Source organism: Manihot esculenta, chromosome 9, assembly GCF_001659605.2.
Source record: "Manihot esculenta cultivar AM560-2 chromosome 9, M.esculenta_v8, whole genome shotgun sequence".
NCBI classification, from domain to species: Eukaryota; Viridiplantae; Streptophyta; class Magnoliopsida; order Malpighiales; family Euphorbiaceae; genus Manihot; species Manihot esculenta.
In genome coordinates, this window is record NC_035169.2 from 21,895,853 (window position 1) to 21,914,646 (window position 18,794).

Consider the following 18,794-nt stretch of genomic DNA (forward strand, 5'->3'; position numbering starts at 1 on the left):
ACCATTCTGTAACGCCCCGGAAATCCGGACCGCTACCGGCGCTAGGGTCCGGGTCGACTTAAGGCCGCCGGGACCCGTAGCAAGCCTGACATATAACCTGTAAACCTGTATAATCCCATACATGATCAACAACATGCATAAAAATTAAAACTTTTCTTCATACAAACTGTCATCAACTAACTCAACCTGTGCATACTCTGAACATATTCATAACATAGTCCCTCTGTGGGATCTCATCAAGCCTTAAAGGCAAAACAACCTGTGTTGAGTTAGTTTACATAAACATCATAACATAAGATCATGTATATATTAACAATATATTATGGTCAAGCACAACTCTATCCTCAATAACCTCATTACATAACATCCTGAATATTTTTACATTTCATCATAATACAATTGTCATGTCCACATACTAACTATTACATACATATGACTTTTTTCTCGTCTTGCCTTCTCTATCTATCCCGTACCTGCAAACCTGGGGGTTAGGGGAGAGGGGTGAGCTAGATGCCCAGTGAGTAGAACTATAAAGAAAATATTTAAAACATGCTATCATGAAATGCGTCACTGCACAAACAAATCACACCACGGATGGACTGATTCAAAAATCCCTCAGCTCCATGCCCGGCCCTATTATGGGCACCACAGGACTTCGTATTGCCCGGCCCTATTATGGGCACCACAGGACTTCGTACTCGGAGTTATTGCCCGGCCCTATTATGGGCACCACAGGACTTCGTATTGCCCGGCCCTATTATGGGCACCACAGGACTTCGTATTCAGAAGGCTAATGAATCATCCTAATGTCCATCCACTGTCATCTATCACAACAATACAATGCGGCATAGTCGTGAATTCTAATGCAAACAACCTATAATATGATCATGATGCATGAAGCATGATAAAAGCATTTCATTTCTTAATTTAAAAGGTTAAGTTTAGTTCCACTCACCTCTGGCTGACTCTGACAAACTCTGTAGCAGCTGGCTCACTGCTGGGGTCCTTGGTTCCTCGGGTCCGAACCTACACGGGTGGACTCCAATGAGGGACCAAACATACATAAACATAACTCTAATATATTCCCCAAAAACCCCCTAAAGCATCCTGAAAAAATCACATAGAGATATGCATGGGGTGGCTGAACAGGGCACTTTCGGTGGCCGAAAGTCCCAGACAGAGACGAAACTCTGGTAGGTTCGGCGGCACCTTCGGCGGCCGAAAGTGCCAGACAGAGACGAAAGTCTCTTTTCGGGGGCAACCTCGGCAGCCGAAAGGCCTGCCTCCCCAGCCATGTTCGGCGGCCGAAAGTGCCTTCGGCTGCCGAACCTGGTTTCTGCCAAAGGGCAGAAACTTGGCTCCTTTGTGCATTTTCGCCTCCAAACTCGCCAATCATGCATATATCTCAACCAAATCATGCATACAAGTTCCTAGGGGCCTCAAAACATCAAATACCCCAACTACAACACTTCAAACACCCACAATCAACACACATTGACCAAAACATCAATATTAACCCATAACTCAAAATATAACCTAACATGCATTTCTACTCATAGATCTAGCATAAAACTTACTTAAAACATATAAGGAGCTTAAGATCGGCCCTTACCTCTTGAAGATCGAGAGGGAGACGACCTAAACTTGGAGATTCACGAAAATGAGCTCCTGAGTTCCCAAAGCTCCAAAACTTGGTTTAAATGTTCAAAACTTGCAATGTGAGTTTAAAACTTAAGAAAAATGGAAGAGATTTGGAGGAAGAACACAAGAGTTGAAAAAGGGAAGGTCGGAAGCTTGCTGTGGCCGAAGATGGGAGAAAGCTCGCCCATTTCGGCTAAGTGCCCCATTTATAGGTGGCTGGCCAGGCCACGTTCGGGGGCCGAATATGCCTCCGCATCCATGCAATGTTCGGCGGCCGAACTTGACTTTCGGCGGCCGAACCTGAACTTCCCTAACTCATGCTTTCGGGGGCCTAACGTGCCTTCCAAAACACATGCATGTTCGGCGGCCGAACTTGACTTTCGGCGGCCGAACTTGACTTTCGGCGGCCGAACCTGGGTTTTCCTCCAATGCTATTTTCATGCAAAAACTCATTTAGTTTCATACTTTAAAACCGTTAAAAACATGAAAACATTTTATGAAAGCATGGTTCTACCCTTCTAGAGGTCTCCGACATCCGAGATTCCACCGGACGGTAGGAATTCCGATACCGGAGTCTAGCCGGGTATTACAGTGGTGATGCTATTCAATTGGAAGAAAGTTGTGATTCAAAAGAGGTATCTAATTTTGTTAAGAATTTGAACTAAATAGTTAATAATGATTGTGAAGATACACAAAGAACATGCAATAATAGCCAAACAAAGGAAAAAATATCCTAAACCCCAACACAAACACATAAAGCAACTCAAACAACACACATTACCCATAACTCAACATTAACCCTAACATGTATTTCTACCCCATAAACTTTCATAAAATTTGCTTAAAACATACAAGAAAGGTAGGATCTAAGCTTACCTCTTGAAGATCGAGAGGAGAGACGATTTTAACTTGGAGATGGGAGAAATCTAGCTCCTTGGGTCTCCAAACTCCAAAACTTGATCTTAGCTTCAAAAATCTTCAAAACCAAGTTAAAACTTGTTAAGACTTGAAAGATTTGAGGAAAATCATCAAAACCAACCATGGGAGGGCATGGACTCATCGTTGGCCGAAAATAGGGGAGAAAGCTCGCCCATTTTCGGCCATGGGGCCTTTTATAGGTGGCTAGCCAGGCCACCTTCGGAAGCCGAAGGCGACTCCAAAACTCATGCATGTTCGGCGGCCGAAAGAAAGTCACTTTCAGAAGCCTAATATGCCCCCTAAACTATCCCATGTTCGGCGGCCAAACCTGGAAATGCCTCCATGGTCTTTTTCATTCAAAACTCAATTTCTTTCTTACTTAAAACCATAAAATACATGAAAACATTTTATAAAACATGTTTTTACCCTTCTAGAGGTTTTCGACATCTGAGATTCCACCGGACGGTAGAAATTCCGATACCGGAGTCTAGCCGGGTATTACAAACATAAAAGAAAACAAGTCAAAATAATAATAATAATAATAATAAAGAGCTAATCAAGTGGTTCAACTAAATTATCACAACAAATTGATAGATTGGTTGCTAGTTGAACATAGATGTAATATTACTTCTAAGAAGAATGATATACCTAGATATACCATTCCTGAAATATATGAGCAATTGATACCTTATCAGAAATTGAAAAAGGAAATGAGCTATGGTTATTTGCCACTAAATTTTTAGAAATAAAATCAAAAGAGCAAATGTTTATTTCAATTAAAAAACCAAAAGCCAAATTAACTTGGTTGAAATATCATCAGGCTAAGGCTAAGGCTAATAAGTAAAGTTTTAACCTACCATTATTGGATTTTATATATGTTGTTGTTTTATTAATTGCATTATTTGGCTTGTAAAATGTAGAGTGGATAATGTATTTTCACGTCTGTTTGTGTTTGTGTTTGTGTTTTTTTTTTTTTTTTTTTTTTTTATAATTGTCATGTAAAATGATAAACTTTTAATAATATTTACTTTGTATTGTGTAGAATTTACTAAAATTTTAAATATTATGAGAACATCTAGGAAGTTTATTAACATTATATTTTTTTTTCAAATTATAGATATGAAAAATGATGTGCAAAATAATAATGTATAATTTCATAATAAATAGGTTTAAAATGGTTATTAGAAATATTATAAGATCATCAAAATCATTGTGTTAATATGTTCAGGATGGACAAAAGTACAATACTACAATTATGTTTTAACTTGGAAAGTAAATATGAATTGAAATCATCAAGAAAAATGTGTATGATTGAGAAAATTACAATATTTCTCTATACTCTTGTTCTTAATGCTTCACATAGGCATGTACGAGAGAGATTTTAATATTCTAATGAAATAATTAGTTGAGTCGAGTTTTTAGAAGTGTATTATATTTCATATGTTTAAGGTCAATAGATATAATAAAGACTATAGATCCTGAGTTTAGTGACACTCCTACACATATTTTAAATAATAGAAGATACATGCTTCATTTCAAGGCAATGACACCTTATAGAGATTTTATACTAATAATTTTTTAAAATATATTAGCTTAGAAATTAATTAGTTTATATTTAGTTGATGACTATATTGGTGCAATTAATGGTACACATGCGCCAGCAACTATATCTCCTCATAAGCAAGTTCCTTACATGGAAAGAAAGAGAATCCATGTACAAAATATTATGAAAGCTTGCAGTTTTGATGTGCAATTCATATTTGTATGGGCAAGGTCGGAAGAAAAAACACATAATATAAGAATTTTTCTTGCAGTTATTGATAATCTAGTTATCAAATTTTCAAAACCTTCAAAAAATAATTTATAATAAAATATTTTATCAATGATAATATTTCTTAAGTATTCACGTCATTTTAATAATGAGTTATTATTAATGGATTATAGGAAAATATTATTTGGTAAATATTGGATGTTCAAATATGAATAGTTATTTTAAGCCTTATAAAGGACTAAAAAACTATTTACTAAATTTTAGACGTGACTAACCACCATAAGAATATGAGAAAATTTTTTTTTTTTTTTTTTTTTTGAAATAGGGGGTTGGGGGAGTCGAACCTTAGACCTTTCAAGGCTACAGGATGCACTTTCCACCAGGCTAAACCTTGGAGTGCATGAGAAAATTTTTTATCATGCATATTTTTTATTATGAAATATAATTGAAATGACGTTTGGTGTTTGGAAAAAGTAGTTAGCATATTTTGGATAATAAACCGACATATTCTCTCAAAATATAAATAAAAATTATAATTACTTTAATAGTTTTGCACAATTATATTCGAAAGATGTTAAGAGGCGACAGAGTTTTTTAAATATTCGATGGTGATTTTAAATGTATGTTTTACAATACCTTTCCTGATGTTTGAAAGTATTTTACATGAAAGTCATAAAGAGAATAAATCATCTCATATGAATATTATACGTGATCAAATTGCATATAGTTTAATGTCATGTAGAAATTAATTATATAAAAATTCGTACTTTATAGTTAAGTAAATAAAGTATTAGCATATTTATTAGGGTAATAAATAGTGGTAAAATATTTAATTAATATTTAATAATTTTTAGTAATTTATAATTTTATAAAGTAAATAAATTTCATAATATATTTTTTGTAAAATTAAAAATAATTAATTTTAATAAAATTTAAACAATATACAATTTAATGCTTTTTTGGTCATTTTACCTATAATAGCACTTTAAATGCCAATTTTAACCAAACACAAAATAGATAACATTTTCACTTTATATCAGCCTTTTTTTTATTATAAAACAGATAACCTGCTTTTCAAAATAGTAAAAACATAATTCAACAGCAATATCAAATTAACTTTAAATTGAATTTGAAAAAGTTAATGATAATTATATTATAATTTCTAAAATTTTATATTAATAAAATATGTAGTCTCTTTATTTAAATTTTGTATTGAAAGTAAATATATTTTATATTTATCATATATAATAATAAATAAATTATTGTAAGTGAATTTTTATTATGTAAAATATAATATATAAATTTTATATATGAAAATATTTTATTAAATATTACACTCAATATTGTACATTATGTGCACAATTTTTATATATGAAAAATTCTACTTCATATCAATACTATCAAATAAAATAAAAATTTATATGTTTTGATTTATTTTTTTTGCATATTTTAAATTTCCATTAATATATAATATTATATAAAAATGGAAACGAGAGATAAATAATTGGATTGATAAAAAAGATATGTTTGAAATAAAAATATGTATTTTAAGGACTATTTTATTATTCAAGTAAAACTTTAGGGATTATATTATAATTTATTGTTAACTTTTTTAAGTTCAATTTAGTACTTTAGATATAATAGTAACAAATTGAAAATATTTGATTCTATTATTCAAGATTTAAACTGTTGAATTAGGTTAATTAGTATATGTAGATTTAAACAAGGTGTAGAGAGGTTTCCTTTAAATTATAATAATATATTGTTCTAACTTTTACATAAAAGGTAGGAGGAATGAAATCAAGATTAATCATTAATACATGCATATATTTTAGAGTTCATTGAAAGTAAGAAGCATGGATTTGTAATTGCATGATTTTAAGAAATCAGGTTTCCTTCAACAATCTTGGGCTTTGCCTAAATCTATGAATATTTATAATATATATATTGTTTAAGTACTAGTTAACATTTATAAAAAAAGTCCTAATTATAGTCAAAAGTTATCTTTGATTAATTGTTAAAGGATGAGTTTTTAGTGTGTCCAAAGACTTTGCTTTGATTATGTATTTTGATGTTAAAGTATGATTATGAACTTTTTTTGTAGGTTAAAATACTCTTTAGAACCAAAAGGCTTGAGTTGTGATGTTTTGGTGCTAATTATATTATTGTTTTGGAATTTTTTATGGACTATAATTCTAGAAATTTCAGGTTTGATCACCAAAAGAGATTTCAACCGGTGAAGTTAGACCTCTATGATGAACTCAATTCCTAAATTTTTATTAAACAACTCAAGGTCTAATTTTGGATAATTGAACTCTAAGTTTAGTTTTCTTATTTTTGTACCCATATATGCTTGACATACCCTATGTTGTACACCCATGGCCGTCAAAGGTAGCCTTTTGTTATCTAAAAATCAAACGATCGAATACATGTATTTATATTTAAGTAATTATATAAGAACTTTCCGAAAGGAGTAAATAACAATGCTATGATATGTTTAGATATTGTCTGAGTCTAGCTCTGATATTTTATGATCTATTCGTTAGCTTCACATAGGATCTGATTGGCATTCTAAAAAGATAAAACTGGACTCAATGGCAGTCTGAGTACCTAAGAGTGTTATGTAGAACGGTTTATCTGCTAAAGCATCTCAAGATAAGAAAGATTGAAGTTTAGTTCTATAGAAAGTAAGTATAAGCTACTTCATTGATGTTAAATTATTTGTAACAAAAATACTACTACACATGTTCATACATCATGGTATGCAAATATCTGTTAAGATATGAAATATTAGATTCATGTATTTCCAATACATTTATGTCGATAGTGCAAGCTAGTCTATGAATGACCTATGAATGCAAGATATGAAAGAGGTACAAAGTCATAAATTTTTACTATTGATATATAAGACTAGGTGGGGCTCATTCTATGTCCCTGATATAATTGAAAGAGTAGTGAAGCTTAGTCTATATTTTGGCAATTAAAAAACATATATGTTTAAATGGAAGTTCTGATGAGCCCTTTGAGGGCTAAAAAATTTAGTATGAAAAAAATATAAAAGAATTAAAGAAGAAAAGGATGAAAGAATTCTACATATGTAAGTATTAGCAATTAACACAATCAACCAATTTAGAGTAAAAACAAGAATTGTATGTAATAAGATAAAGCAAAAGAAATTCATCAAATGCTCTTCCTAGAAGAAAAATAACTTAGAATATCAGCTTATTAGATCGAGAAGAAAAACAAGTCCTTCCAATTCTATGAAAGTGTAGAGGAACTTGGCCCTACTTCAAGTATGTGAAATGAAAATGAACTTGTAGAACAAATTTAAAAAATAGCAAAGATATATATAAAACATGTTAATATAAGGTTCCATTTGAATAATTTTAAGTTTTAATGAGTTAAAAAATTTTCATTTGACTACAGTCAAAGTTTCCGGTCAATCAATGAGCCCTTAGTTGGTCAAAAATCTAGTCTTAGCTTGCTACAAGTTAAAGTAGCCTTAAGCTAACTTGACTCTTAGCTTGATTATGGTTCTAATTTGAGGTTGTTACAGTATAGCAATGCATTTCTACCCCCATAATACACTCTAAAAAGAAGAAAGCTTTTTTTAGTGACGAGTAAAAATTTCAATGCTAATAACAACGATTAGTTATGAACTTGTCACTAATACTTCATTAATTTGTTGTTATTTTTTGGTATGAATTAAAATATATCATTAAAGGTCAATTGTTTTGAATTAGTTATGGGTTGCCAATAAAATATGATCATCACTGAAAGGTTTAGCAAGATTAGTGATAGATTCACCGCTAATCTAATTATTAATAAATGGCATAATATATATTCACACCCTTAAATTTTATAATAAAAGCCTCTTGACATTCTAAACTCTGAAAATGTCTCATTATATACCTTAACTATTTAAAAATAAAATTAAGATGACCTAGAAATTCTAAAATAGTAGGTAGTGTGAATCTTTTATATCATTTTTAGACCAATTTGAATTCAAAAAGAAAATTTTTTATTATAGGAAACATGAAGAGAATTTCAATTTAAAAAATTTATACATTGTGTATAATTATTATTATTAGGTTATTGACTAAGAATGGTAAAATTATATAACAAATTGAGTCTTATATTTTAATTTTATAATAATTTTTTTAAAAATTATATTAATTAACTAATAAACTTTAAAGTTAGTCAAAATTTTTACTAGAATAAACACAATAATATTATAAAATTAAAAAACTAAAGCTAAAGTTTAAAGTAAAACTATGAAATACCTAAAAAACACTTCAATTACATTATATTTTTATTTATACAACTAAATAATTATTTCAAAAGAAAGCCTTTGACCTCGTGTCTAAGTAAAACTAAACAATATTCCCAAAAAGATATGGTGAAGATTAAGAGTATTTTTATGTAGAAGAGCCTATCCAATTAAAAGTACCAAATAGAGAGATATAGTTTTCCTTTTTTTAGTTTCCTATCTTTAGGAGCTAGACTCCTTTTTTCTGTTGGTAAATGACCTTTCCCCTGCTCCTTTGGGAGGCAAAGGATTCTTCTCCTGCACATGAAATATGGTTTCCTCTCTACCACTTGAGGGAATTTTGACAGTATTTTGGTATTGTGATTTGGGTAGATTTGATAACTTTTTTGAAAGGGACGTATAAATGTGCTCCTCTTGCTTAGATCTTAGGTTCCATGAGTTTTTTTTTTCTTCATGTTATTTTATTTGGATCTTTGTATGTGGAATATGGATTCTCTATAGAGTTGAATCAAATGTTATTGGTGTTTGGTGGAAGAGAGGTGATATGGAGCAAATTAGCCTTGGACTTTACGCCAGACTTGAACCGGACCTAACTTTTGCTGTCAATGTCCGATAGAGACCTACGATAGCTTTTCAGAAAGGGAATTTCGAGACGCATAACTTTCAAAAGTGTGACATAGGCCAAAGGCCTGTCACAAAGTTCAATATGGAAATTCCATTGTTTAGGGAGTCAATTTTGCATTTTAATTATTTTTTTGGATATTTTGGATATTTTCATAATTTTGCATATTAGGGTTTTATTTCCATTATAAATAGCCTCCCTTGGCTATTAGAAACTCACTTTTCAATCTTTAAGGAATTTCAATAAGACTTTTAGTCTTCTAGTCTGTCTTTTCTCTTATTTCGTCTTAGCCAAACGATATTGGTTAAAACTCCTGACGGAGTCTAAATAGTCATTTATCAAGAGGTTATCTTAGGGATATTAACTAAGAAAGATCTACAACTCCTCATCCTTTAAAGTCTAGAAAAGGTAAGGTTGCAAGAGTTTTGGCTCCTCTAGATATCCACAATAATCTACATGCAGCTAAATGGTATAACTAGTTGGAGATCTTCTATTCTTGAATTTGCGGTTCAAACCCCCTTGGATGAAGGTTGACTAGTGATATGGTAATAATTTTCACAGTTCATTCATATATTTTTGAAATCACATTAACAAATTTTTATTAAATTTCTCTTATTTATTAGGTGTTTTATGTTAGATTGAGGGAATCCTTTGAATCATGTTTTTATTTAGTATTCTTTCCATTTTTATTATTTTTATAGGTAAATAGTTTAAGGCATGAAATACAAATACCTAAAGTAATTTCAAAAGAAGACTTGGATAATTTCATAATAATTTTGGAAGGGCATATTCTTTATTGCAACCTATGAAGGCATGCCTTGTGCATTTGAAGACAAAAGAGAAGATGCAAAACTTGGTAGAGAAGAATACATGGTAACCTTGTGTTCGTCCATTATGCCTTGTGTTTTGGGCCACTAACTCATGTTCACGAGTGAAGAGTATGAAGAGAAGAAATAGTGTAATATGGCAGCAAAGAATATGAAGGCATCATGTGCTTTTATGAAGGTAAAAAACAAAATGTGGCCGTAAAAAACACAAAGGCAGACCCATGCTTTTCATATCCGCCCCGTGTTTTGGAGCAAAACTAGTGCCTTCTCTATGTTTTCTCATGAAAACAAAGATTTTCAAGTTTGCTCCTTAGACAATGATTGAAGAGCTTCAAGAGAGTATAAATACTTGAGTGTTCATATACTTCAGTTTTCTAATATTGGACAAATCTCTTATCACATTTTTTAGACTTTCACACTGTAGACATTGCGAAGGAGTCAAGAAAGAAGATTAAAAACTTGGAAGGCGGAATCCGTGCATCTTGTGATTTTATTTTCTTCCTTATATTCTTTTGATTTATTTTTCAAAATTTTTAGAATGATTTTGGATAATTTTTAAATGGATCTTTTTTTAAGTAGCTATATTTCTTTACTTAGGGAATTTGATGTAGCTTAAATTTTTTATTTTATTTAATTATCTGAATTAGTTTTATTTACTTGTTCTATTATTCAATTTTTGTAATTAATACTTTAAATACCTTTTAAATACTTTAATGATTTCATCCTGAAATTAATATTGTAATAGAACTACTAAATAGAAAATTAAATATCATATAGAATATTAATTAGATTGAGAATAAAAATTTTAACATGTGGAGTTTAGGAAAATAATCACTCTATTTTGAAAGCTAATTAAAATATTTTTAAATTATTGATAATAGGTAATAAATTTTAGTTAATCAATTTGATCTTATTTGGGAGAAAGTGTTAATGATTATTTTCTCTAGCTTTAAGTAATTAAATAAATTAATTGATTTAAGTTTAAGTGAAATTAAGATATCCTAATATTTTATATATTAGAAAGTCTAAATAATAATTAGATTATATACATTTTGATACTTAATTTTCAATAATTATATATATAATACTCTACTCATTATTATATTATTTGAGATTATTTAATATACTTACAAATATCGTCTGTCAATTAGCCTTTATTTCTTCCTTAGTTTTGGTTAACATGCTTGTGCTTGACATTATATGTTTAGTCCATTTTATTGGTTATTTTGGTTGATAGAAATTTGCAAGCCTTAAGACGTCCATTGATATTTCAGTTGTTGGACTCCCCCTAATCTTTTTAGGTATCTTTTCATCCCGGCATGCATGTTGCCACGCTATCGAGTAGTGGCACTTTTGGGTAGATAGATTCAGATTATTACCTGTCTGTTAGGGTTTTTTTGCGTTAATGAACCTTATTTTATAGGCTGATTTGCGTTGTAGGCTTTGAGTTTCTTTTTCTTTATGTCATGCAGTATTTTTTAGACCTTTTTATATATCGGCCTTCCAGCCTTATTTTTAATAAATATTCATTATTTTTCAATAAATAAATAAAGCATTAAGATTCATCATACTTTTTAATTTTGATAATAAAATAAATAAACACCATGAGGTATTATAATTTTAAAATCTATTTTATAAATAATTTTAAATATTTATATTATTCATCAAATAGCATATTTATAAATTGTAAACACCATAACAACATAAAACATAAAACGTGCATAACTGATATGATCAAAATAGAGTTATGTTGCGATTGATTAATTCTATAAAAAAAATAAAATGTAAGGTAGTTGGTGACCACTTTGATGCTCAAATTAATAAATTGAAGAATAGGGCGAATATAAAGAATTATTTTAGAACTCAATAGTAGTTGTATCAGATAATTATATACTATTATCCCTGTGGTCATTACTTTTTATATTGTAAAAAGATGAAATTAATTATATTATTTTCTAAAAATTCAACTAGTGACAGCTATTTAATAGGAAATCTCATTAGCTAATTAATCGGTGATTCCGTATTTACAGACGTAATGGCTGTGCTTATTAAGAATAACTTTATGTGAAAACTCGACTTTTTCAGAAAAAAGTGAGCCTTGATGAAGAACTGGGTATTAGGTATTCGGGTCTTTTTTTCCACAAGCGGGACCGCATAACGGCTTGTGAAACCCTTACCATATGGTCGTATTTTATAATGAAAACTCATAATTTATTTTGAAGAATTGTTGTGATATTAATAACTTATATTTATTAATTTAATCTTCAATTAGATTAAAAAATTATTAATAAACTTATATTTCTTAATAAAATAAAATGTGAATTTAATTAGGAAATCAATTTAACCAATTAAATTACACATTTTTTGAATATAAGTGAAGTCATATAGACTTTATTTTTATTTTTTTATTAGTAAATACTTTTAATAAATTAATACCACTTATAGTATTAAGTTATATCATTTCTTTAATAAAAATTATAAAAGAATTTTCGAAATGGGTAAAGTTACTATTAAAGTAATATTAAAATCTTTTAATAAATTATAATAACGTTAAAATTGAAATTTTAGGGATCCAACGACAGAGAAATTGCTGCTAAATATTAATAGAAATAAATTAAAATCAGTAAAGCCTAGAAGGAATAATTTATCAATGAGATAATTAATCATAAGGTATATTATTAGCCATGAATATATTATCAGAGATTTCTTTTTTTCATTAGTTTTTCATAATTATGGAGGGTGTTTTTACCAAACTTATTATTTCCACTTTCTTATATATTATAGAGTAAATTTAATAAGCATTAGAATTTAAAATCTCAAAATTTAAAATAAAAATTTAATATTTTTATCCATCTTTTCTTTTTTAATTATTTTAAAATTATTATTTATTTAATTAAAAATTATTATTTGTTTTCTATTTTACACTATTGTGATCTATATATTGATTATTTTAATTCTATTTAACTTGATCTTATTTTTAATAAATTTTTAAAAATATCTCTTAATATTTAATAAAATTTAATATATTTAAATGGGATGTAATTAAAAATTTAATAAAAATTCTCTTTTTAAATATGTATAAAAAAAATAAAATAAAATTATAAGATTGAATTCACTAAATAAAAAGAGTTTTGTTTTATTTTTAAGAATAAAGCTAGAAGAAATAATAAAAGTCAGATGTGGTTGGCAGCTAAATTTGATTAGATATTGGAATCCTATCATTCACAGGCAAATAGAATCAAATGCTCAAATGGTCCCTCTCTCCTTCCTTTCCTCCCTATTGTAGGATGTGAAGTGATATTATCCAAAGTCTATCAACATTCTCCATTAAAATAAAATAAAATAAAATATCATACTTCTAGATTTGAAAGGATATATTCAAAATATATTAAAATCTTTCAGTAAAATAAAAATAAATAAATAAAATACAATTTTCTGAAATATTTTGCTATAACTAATAAAGAAATTTTTGAAATTAATAATGAAAATTTATTTAGGGGTTTTTTTTTTTTTTGGGAATTATAACAAGATAAGTGTTCCTTGAAAAATAATTAAATAATTATTTAATGGTTACCTGTCAAGTGTCCACAGAAACATGAAGGGTATTATAGTTCATACGATTTTTCCCAATAAAGTCATATAGACAAGACCCTCCAACCAAACCTTAGTCCCAGTCCCCGTCGACCGAGTGAAGACTTGAGGAATTTGACAAATTCGTAAAATATTCACTTCACCAAGGGCATTTTAGTCATAAAAAATGATAATCACCATCTTCAGTATAAAACAAGCTAACTCTTCTCTTAAACGCTTCTCACTCGAAAGCGCCATTCTTGGCTACTGCCTACAGATAAGAGAGAGGGAGAGAGAGGGAGAGAGAGAGAGAGAGAGAGAGAGGCCTATCTGCATCTGTTTTTGGTGTTCATCAATGGAGGGCAAGAGCCAAATCCATGGTGATGGTGGTTTAGAGGATGAAAAGGCCGCAAACGGAGGCTCAACAGAGCACGAAAGGTGTCCTATAGAGGAGGTGGCTCTGGTGGTGCCGGAAACTGATGACCCAACTCTTCCAGTGATGACATTTCGTGCTTGGTTTCTGGGTTTAGCTTCATGTGTGCTCCTGATATTCTTAAACACTTTCTTCACCTACCGTACTCAGCCTCTCACAATCTCAGCCATTCTCATGCAGATTGGGGTCCTCCCCATTGGCAAGTTCATGGCCAGGACTCTTCCAACTAAGGTGTATAAGATTTTTGGGTGGAGTTTTAGTTTGAATCCTGGTCCTTTTAACATCAAAGAGCATGTGATCATCACTATCTTTGCTAATTGTGGTGTGTCTTTTGGTGGGGGAGATGCCTACTCGATTGGTGCCATTACTGTTATGAAAGCTTATTACAAGCAGAGCCTCAGTTTTCTTTGTGGGCTCCTTATAGTCTTGACTACTCAGGTATTTTAAATTCTTTTTCTGTCTTCTCTTGCTTTTTCTTTTTCTTTCTGCTAAAAGTTTACTTTTTTTTTTTTTTCAGTTCAATTGTTTTCTGAATTTTCATTTCTTTGTTTTTCTTTCTTTCTTTTTTTTTTTTTTTTTGGGGGGGGGGGGGGGCTGCAGAAAGGTTTCATTTTATTAGTTAAAACTTAGCTTACACTCACTGCCTACTTTACATTTTAGTTATTCATCTTTTTATATCCTTTTTAAAATTATTATTATTATTATTTGTTTTTTTAATTAGGTCTCTTTCTTTGGCTTTTGTTTTAATTTCCTTCCATTTGTATGTATGATGGTCTGCAGATATTGGGATATGGATGGGCTGGGATGCTTAGGAGATATCTGGTTGATCCTGTTGAAATGTGGTGGCCTTCAAATCTTGCACAGGTTTCTCTATTTAGGTCAGTTTTTCTCCTCAAAATTTTCTCTTTCTTTCATCCTTACAAATTTTCTAAACGCCTGTTTGGTTGCTAAGAAAAAGTTGGAAAAGGAAAGAGATTGCTATCCTCTTTCAAGTTTTTGAACCTTCTGTTTCAACTGGGTTTTTTAAGAGTGAAACCACAATGATTATCGAGTGATTAACATGTTTGAATGAATTAGATGAATTTTAAATTATTTTTTTGATAAAACATGGAGTAAGATTTAAAATATATAGAATGAAGCTGAGGACATAAGTTTCATTTATTAACAGGTGACAATAGTATGCTTCTTACTTGAGAACTCTAAATTCTGGCCTTAAAGGTTATTCGAGGAGCATCTCTACAGGCATTAAAATATTGCCAACAAATGACGAAATTCTTTTCTCTTGTTCTTTTATTTTATAAAACGATATGCACAAGACTGTGAATGATGCAAAACTAGTCTATTGCTCTATTGCTTAAAGAATTTGCTGACCAAAATAGATGCACAAAACTTTGTCTCTACAGAGCTCTCCATGAAAAGGAGCCGAAAAGTAAAGGCATGACTCGAATGCGATTCTTCCTAATAGTGATGACAGCAAGCTTTCTTTATTATGCACTTCCTGGCTACTTGTTCCCAATATTGACATTTTTCTCCTGGGTCTGCTGGATATGGCCTCACAGCATCACAGCTCAACAAGTAGGGTCTGGTTACCACGGGCTCGGTGTTGGTGCTTTCACCCTTGACTGGGCTGGTATCTCAGCATACCATGGAAGTCCCCTGGTGACTCCTTGGTCTTCCATTCTCAATGTTGGGATTGGATTTGTCATGTTTATATACATCATAGTCCCTCTGTGTTATTGGAAGTATAACACTTTCGATGCTCGAAAGTTTCCAATATTTTCTAATCAGCTCTTCACTTCTAGCGGACATAAATATGATACTACAAAGATCTTGACCCCAGATTACCAACTTAATATTCCTGCTTATGATAGTTATGGGAAGCTTTATCTTAGTCCTCTCTTTGCCTTGTCTATCGGATCCGGGTTTGCAAGGTTTACTGCAACTCTCACTCATGTGGCATTGTTTCATGGAAGGTAGGCTTCATTGTTGTGCTTCTTATTGAATTGTTAATGCCCTTTTAGACTTGAATATTGAAGTGTGATTTTGTATTGTCTAGAGATATTTTGATGCAAAGTCGATCTGCGATGAAGAATGCGAAAATGGACATTCATGCAAAACTGATGAAGAATTACAAACAAGTGCCTGAATGGTGGTTCTTCATTTTATTGATAGGGAGCATTGCCTTATCTCTATTGATGTCTTTTGTGTGGAGTAAAGATGTGCAGCTGAAATGGTGGGGTATGCTCTTTGCCTTTGGCTTGGCATGGATTGTTACTCTTCCTATTGGTGTCATTCAAGCAACTACTAACCAGGTAATACAACCAATTTTCTAATACATTGTTCTCTCCTCTTCTTTGTGTCTTACACATAGCAAACTTCTAAACAAAATTCAAAAAGAATCAGCTAAAATAGGTCTTTTGACATTTGACCTTTATACAAAACTATCCCATCGTGGCTAACAATTAGTATTTAATCTTTATAATAATATACTATTTAATTTTTGAAGTTCATAAAGTTCATTGTGTTCTTGTCTCTGCAATGCAGCAACCAGGATATGACATAATAGCGCAGTTCATAATTGGGTATATCCTGCCAGGAAAACCCATTGCAAATTTGCTTTTCAAGATTTATGGACGAATTAGCACAATCCATGCTCTCTCTTTCTTATCTGACCTGAAACTTGGGCATTACATGAAGATACCACCTCGCTGCATGTATGTGGCTCAGGTAACGCACTTAGAAACTTGGGAAGTTTAGCATTTGAAATTTTTGGTTTGTCTTACAGTAAAACACTGATAATTTGCTGGTTGGATTTCCTCAGTTGGTGGGGACTTTGGTTGCTGGTACTGTCAATCTTGCAGTTGCATGGTGGATGTTGGAGAATATCGAAAACATCTGTGATGTTGAAGCACTTCATCCTGAAAGTCCATGGACATGTCCTAAATACAGAGTCACTTTTGATGCTTCAGTCATCTGGGGACTGATCGGTCCAAGACGACTCTTTGGACCTGGAGGAATGTATCGTAATCTGGTATGGCTATTCCTTATTGGTGCTTTCTTGCCAGTACCTGTTTGGATACTGAGCAAAATGTTCCCTGAGAAGACATGGATTCCATTGATAAACATACCAGTTATATCTTATGGTTTTGCTGGAATGCCACCTGCAACTCCCACCAACATAGCGAGTTGGCTCATCACTGGAACAATCTTCAATTACTTTGTTTTCCGATATCGCAAGCGCTGGTGGCAGAAATATAACTATGTTCTGTCTGCAGCATTGGATGCTGGAACAGCTTTCATGGGTGTGTTGTTGTTCTTTGCTCTGCAAAATGAAGGGGTAAATTTGAAGTGGTGGGGTACAAAAATTGATCACTGTCCTTTGGCTTCATGTCCTACTGCACCAGGTATCATGGTTGAAGGATGCCCTGTTTTTAAATAGACATTCAGCAGTAGAAGCAGGAAAAAACCTTAAAATAACTACCTCTCTATATTTGTACATGCTTCTATACCTTCTGCCAAAGGCGACGCAGAAAATGAAAGCAGTATATGTAGTTTTGAACCACCATGGCTTGTCTACTCAGCTTTGATTTTCAAAAATGGTAATGCATTCCAAGCTTTTGAACTATGAAATCTGGCTAGTTTTTCTCCTATTCAGAGAGGTGCTTTAATCCCTTTAAATGCCTATAAGCCTACTGAAGAGAATACCAAATCCTCTTGCACCCTTGGACAAAACTTCATCTCTTCTCAATAATTTCTACATATGGATAATCAAAACACAAGTAATAAGTTGCCTAATCAGTGTTGATTCCTCTTTTGGAATCAAGAATTTTGAAAAATTCAATTCAATTAAAACTTTTTTTTAATAATTCTATTATTTTATTTTATTTTATTTTATTTTATTCTTCGTTCATTATTTTTTTTTAAATTTATTTTTTCATTTTGTTTTATTTTTGGCATTTTATTTTCCTGCTTCATCATTTTTTCTTTTATATAATTTTTTCTTATTTTTTTTTCTTTCATCATTTTTTCCTCATTTTCTTTTTATTTGTTTCCCCTTTTTCTAATTTCATTTTTTTATCATTTGCTTTTTCTTTTAAACATCTTTCAACTTTTATCATCTATTTTTTTTATTAATATTGTTTTTCCTCATTTAATAATAATTAATTTTTATGAAATTAAAATTATTTAAAACGAAAAAACTTTTAGTTTTAACATTAACAATTTAATTATAATTTTATATTATAATTTAAAATATTTTCTTGTTTAATAAAATTTTTTAAAATTAGCTAGAGAATATCAACATATTTAAAATCGTTAATAAAATTTATTAATACAATAATTAATAAAAAAATAAATTTAAAACAGCGATTAAAAAATTATTATTTTATATATTTAAATTATAGTGATATGTTAATAATAATATTTTAAAGATTATTATATTTTTTTCTATCATAACATAAAAACAGTAGTTTATTTATATTTTTACAATAAATAAAAAATATTATAATTTTTAAAAAGAATAACTTATTAAAATATATTATTATATATTTAGAGTAAAATATTAAATTTTTTTATAATAATTTTAAATTAATAATAAACCATTACCCTAATAATATTAAGATAATAATTTTACTTTTTTATTTTTATTTGAATGAGAAATTTGAGGTTCATGTTTAAAATGATTTTTTTTTTCAAGTTCATCTTATGATCGAATCTATACATACCGAATCAGATCGAATGGG

General features: G+C 30.5%; 1 protein-coding gene across 1 annotated transcript; it reads left to right on the plus strand.

Moving 5' to 3' along the window:
* Positions 1-13,861: 13,861 nt before the first annotated feature.
* LOC110623029 (oligopeptide transporter 3) lies at positions 13,862-17,682 on the plus strand. Its single transcript, XM_043960278.1, has 6 exons — positions 13,862-14,490; positions 14,833-14,930; positions 15,456-16,025; positions 16,109-16,364; positions 16,597-16,779; positions 16,874-17,682. Exons 1-6 carry the CDS (start codon positions 13,975-13,977, stop codon positions 17,489-17,491), a joined length of 2,241 nt encoding a protein of 746 aa, XP_043816213.1. The 5' UTR covers positions 13,862-13,974; the 3' UTR covers positions 17,492-17,682.
* Positions 17,683-18,794: the final 1,112 nt, after the last annotated feature.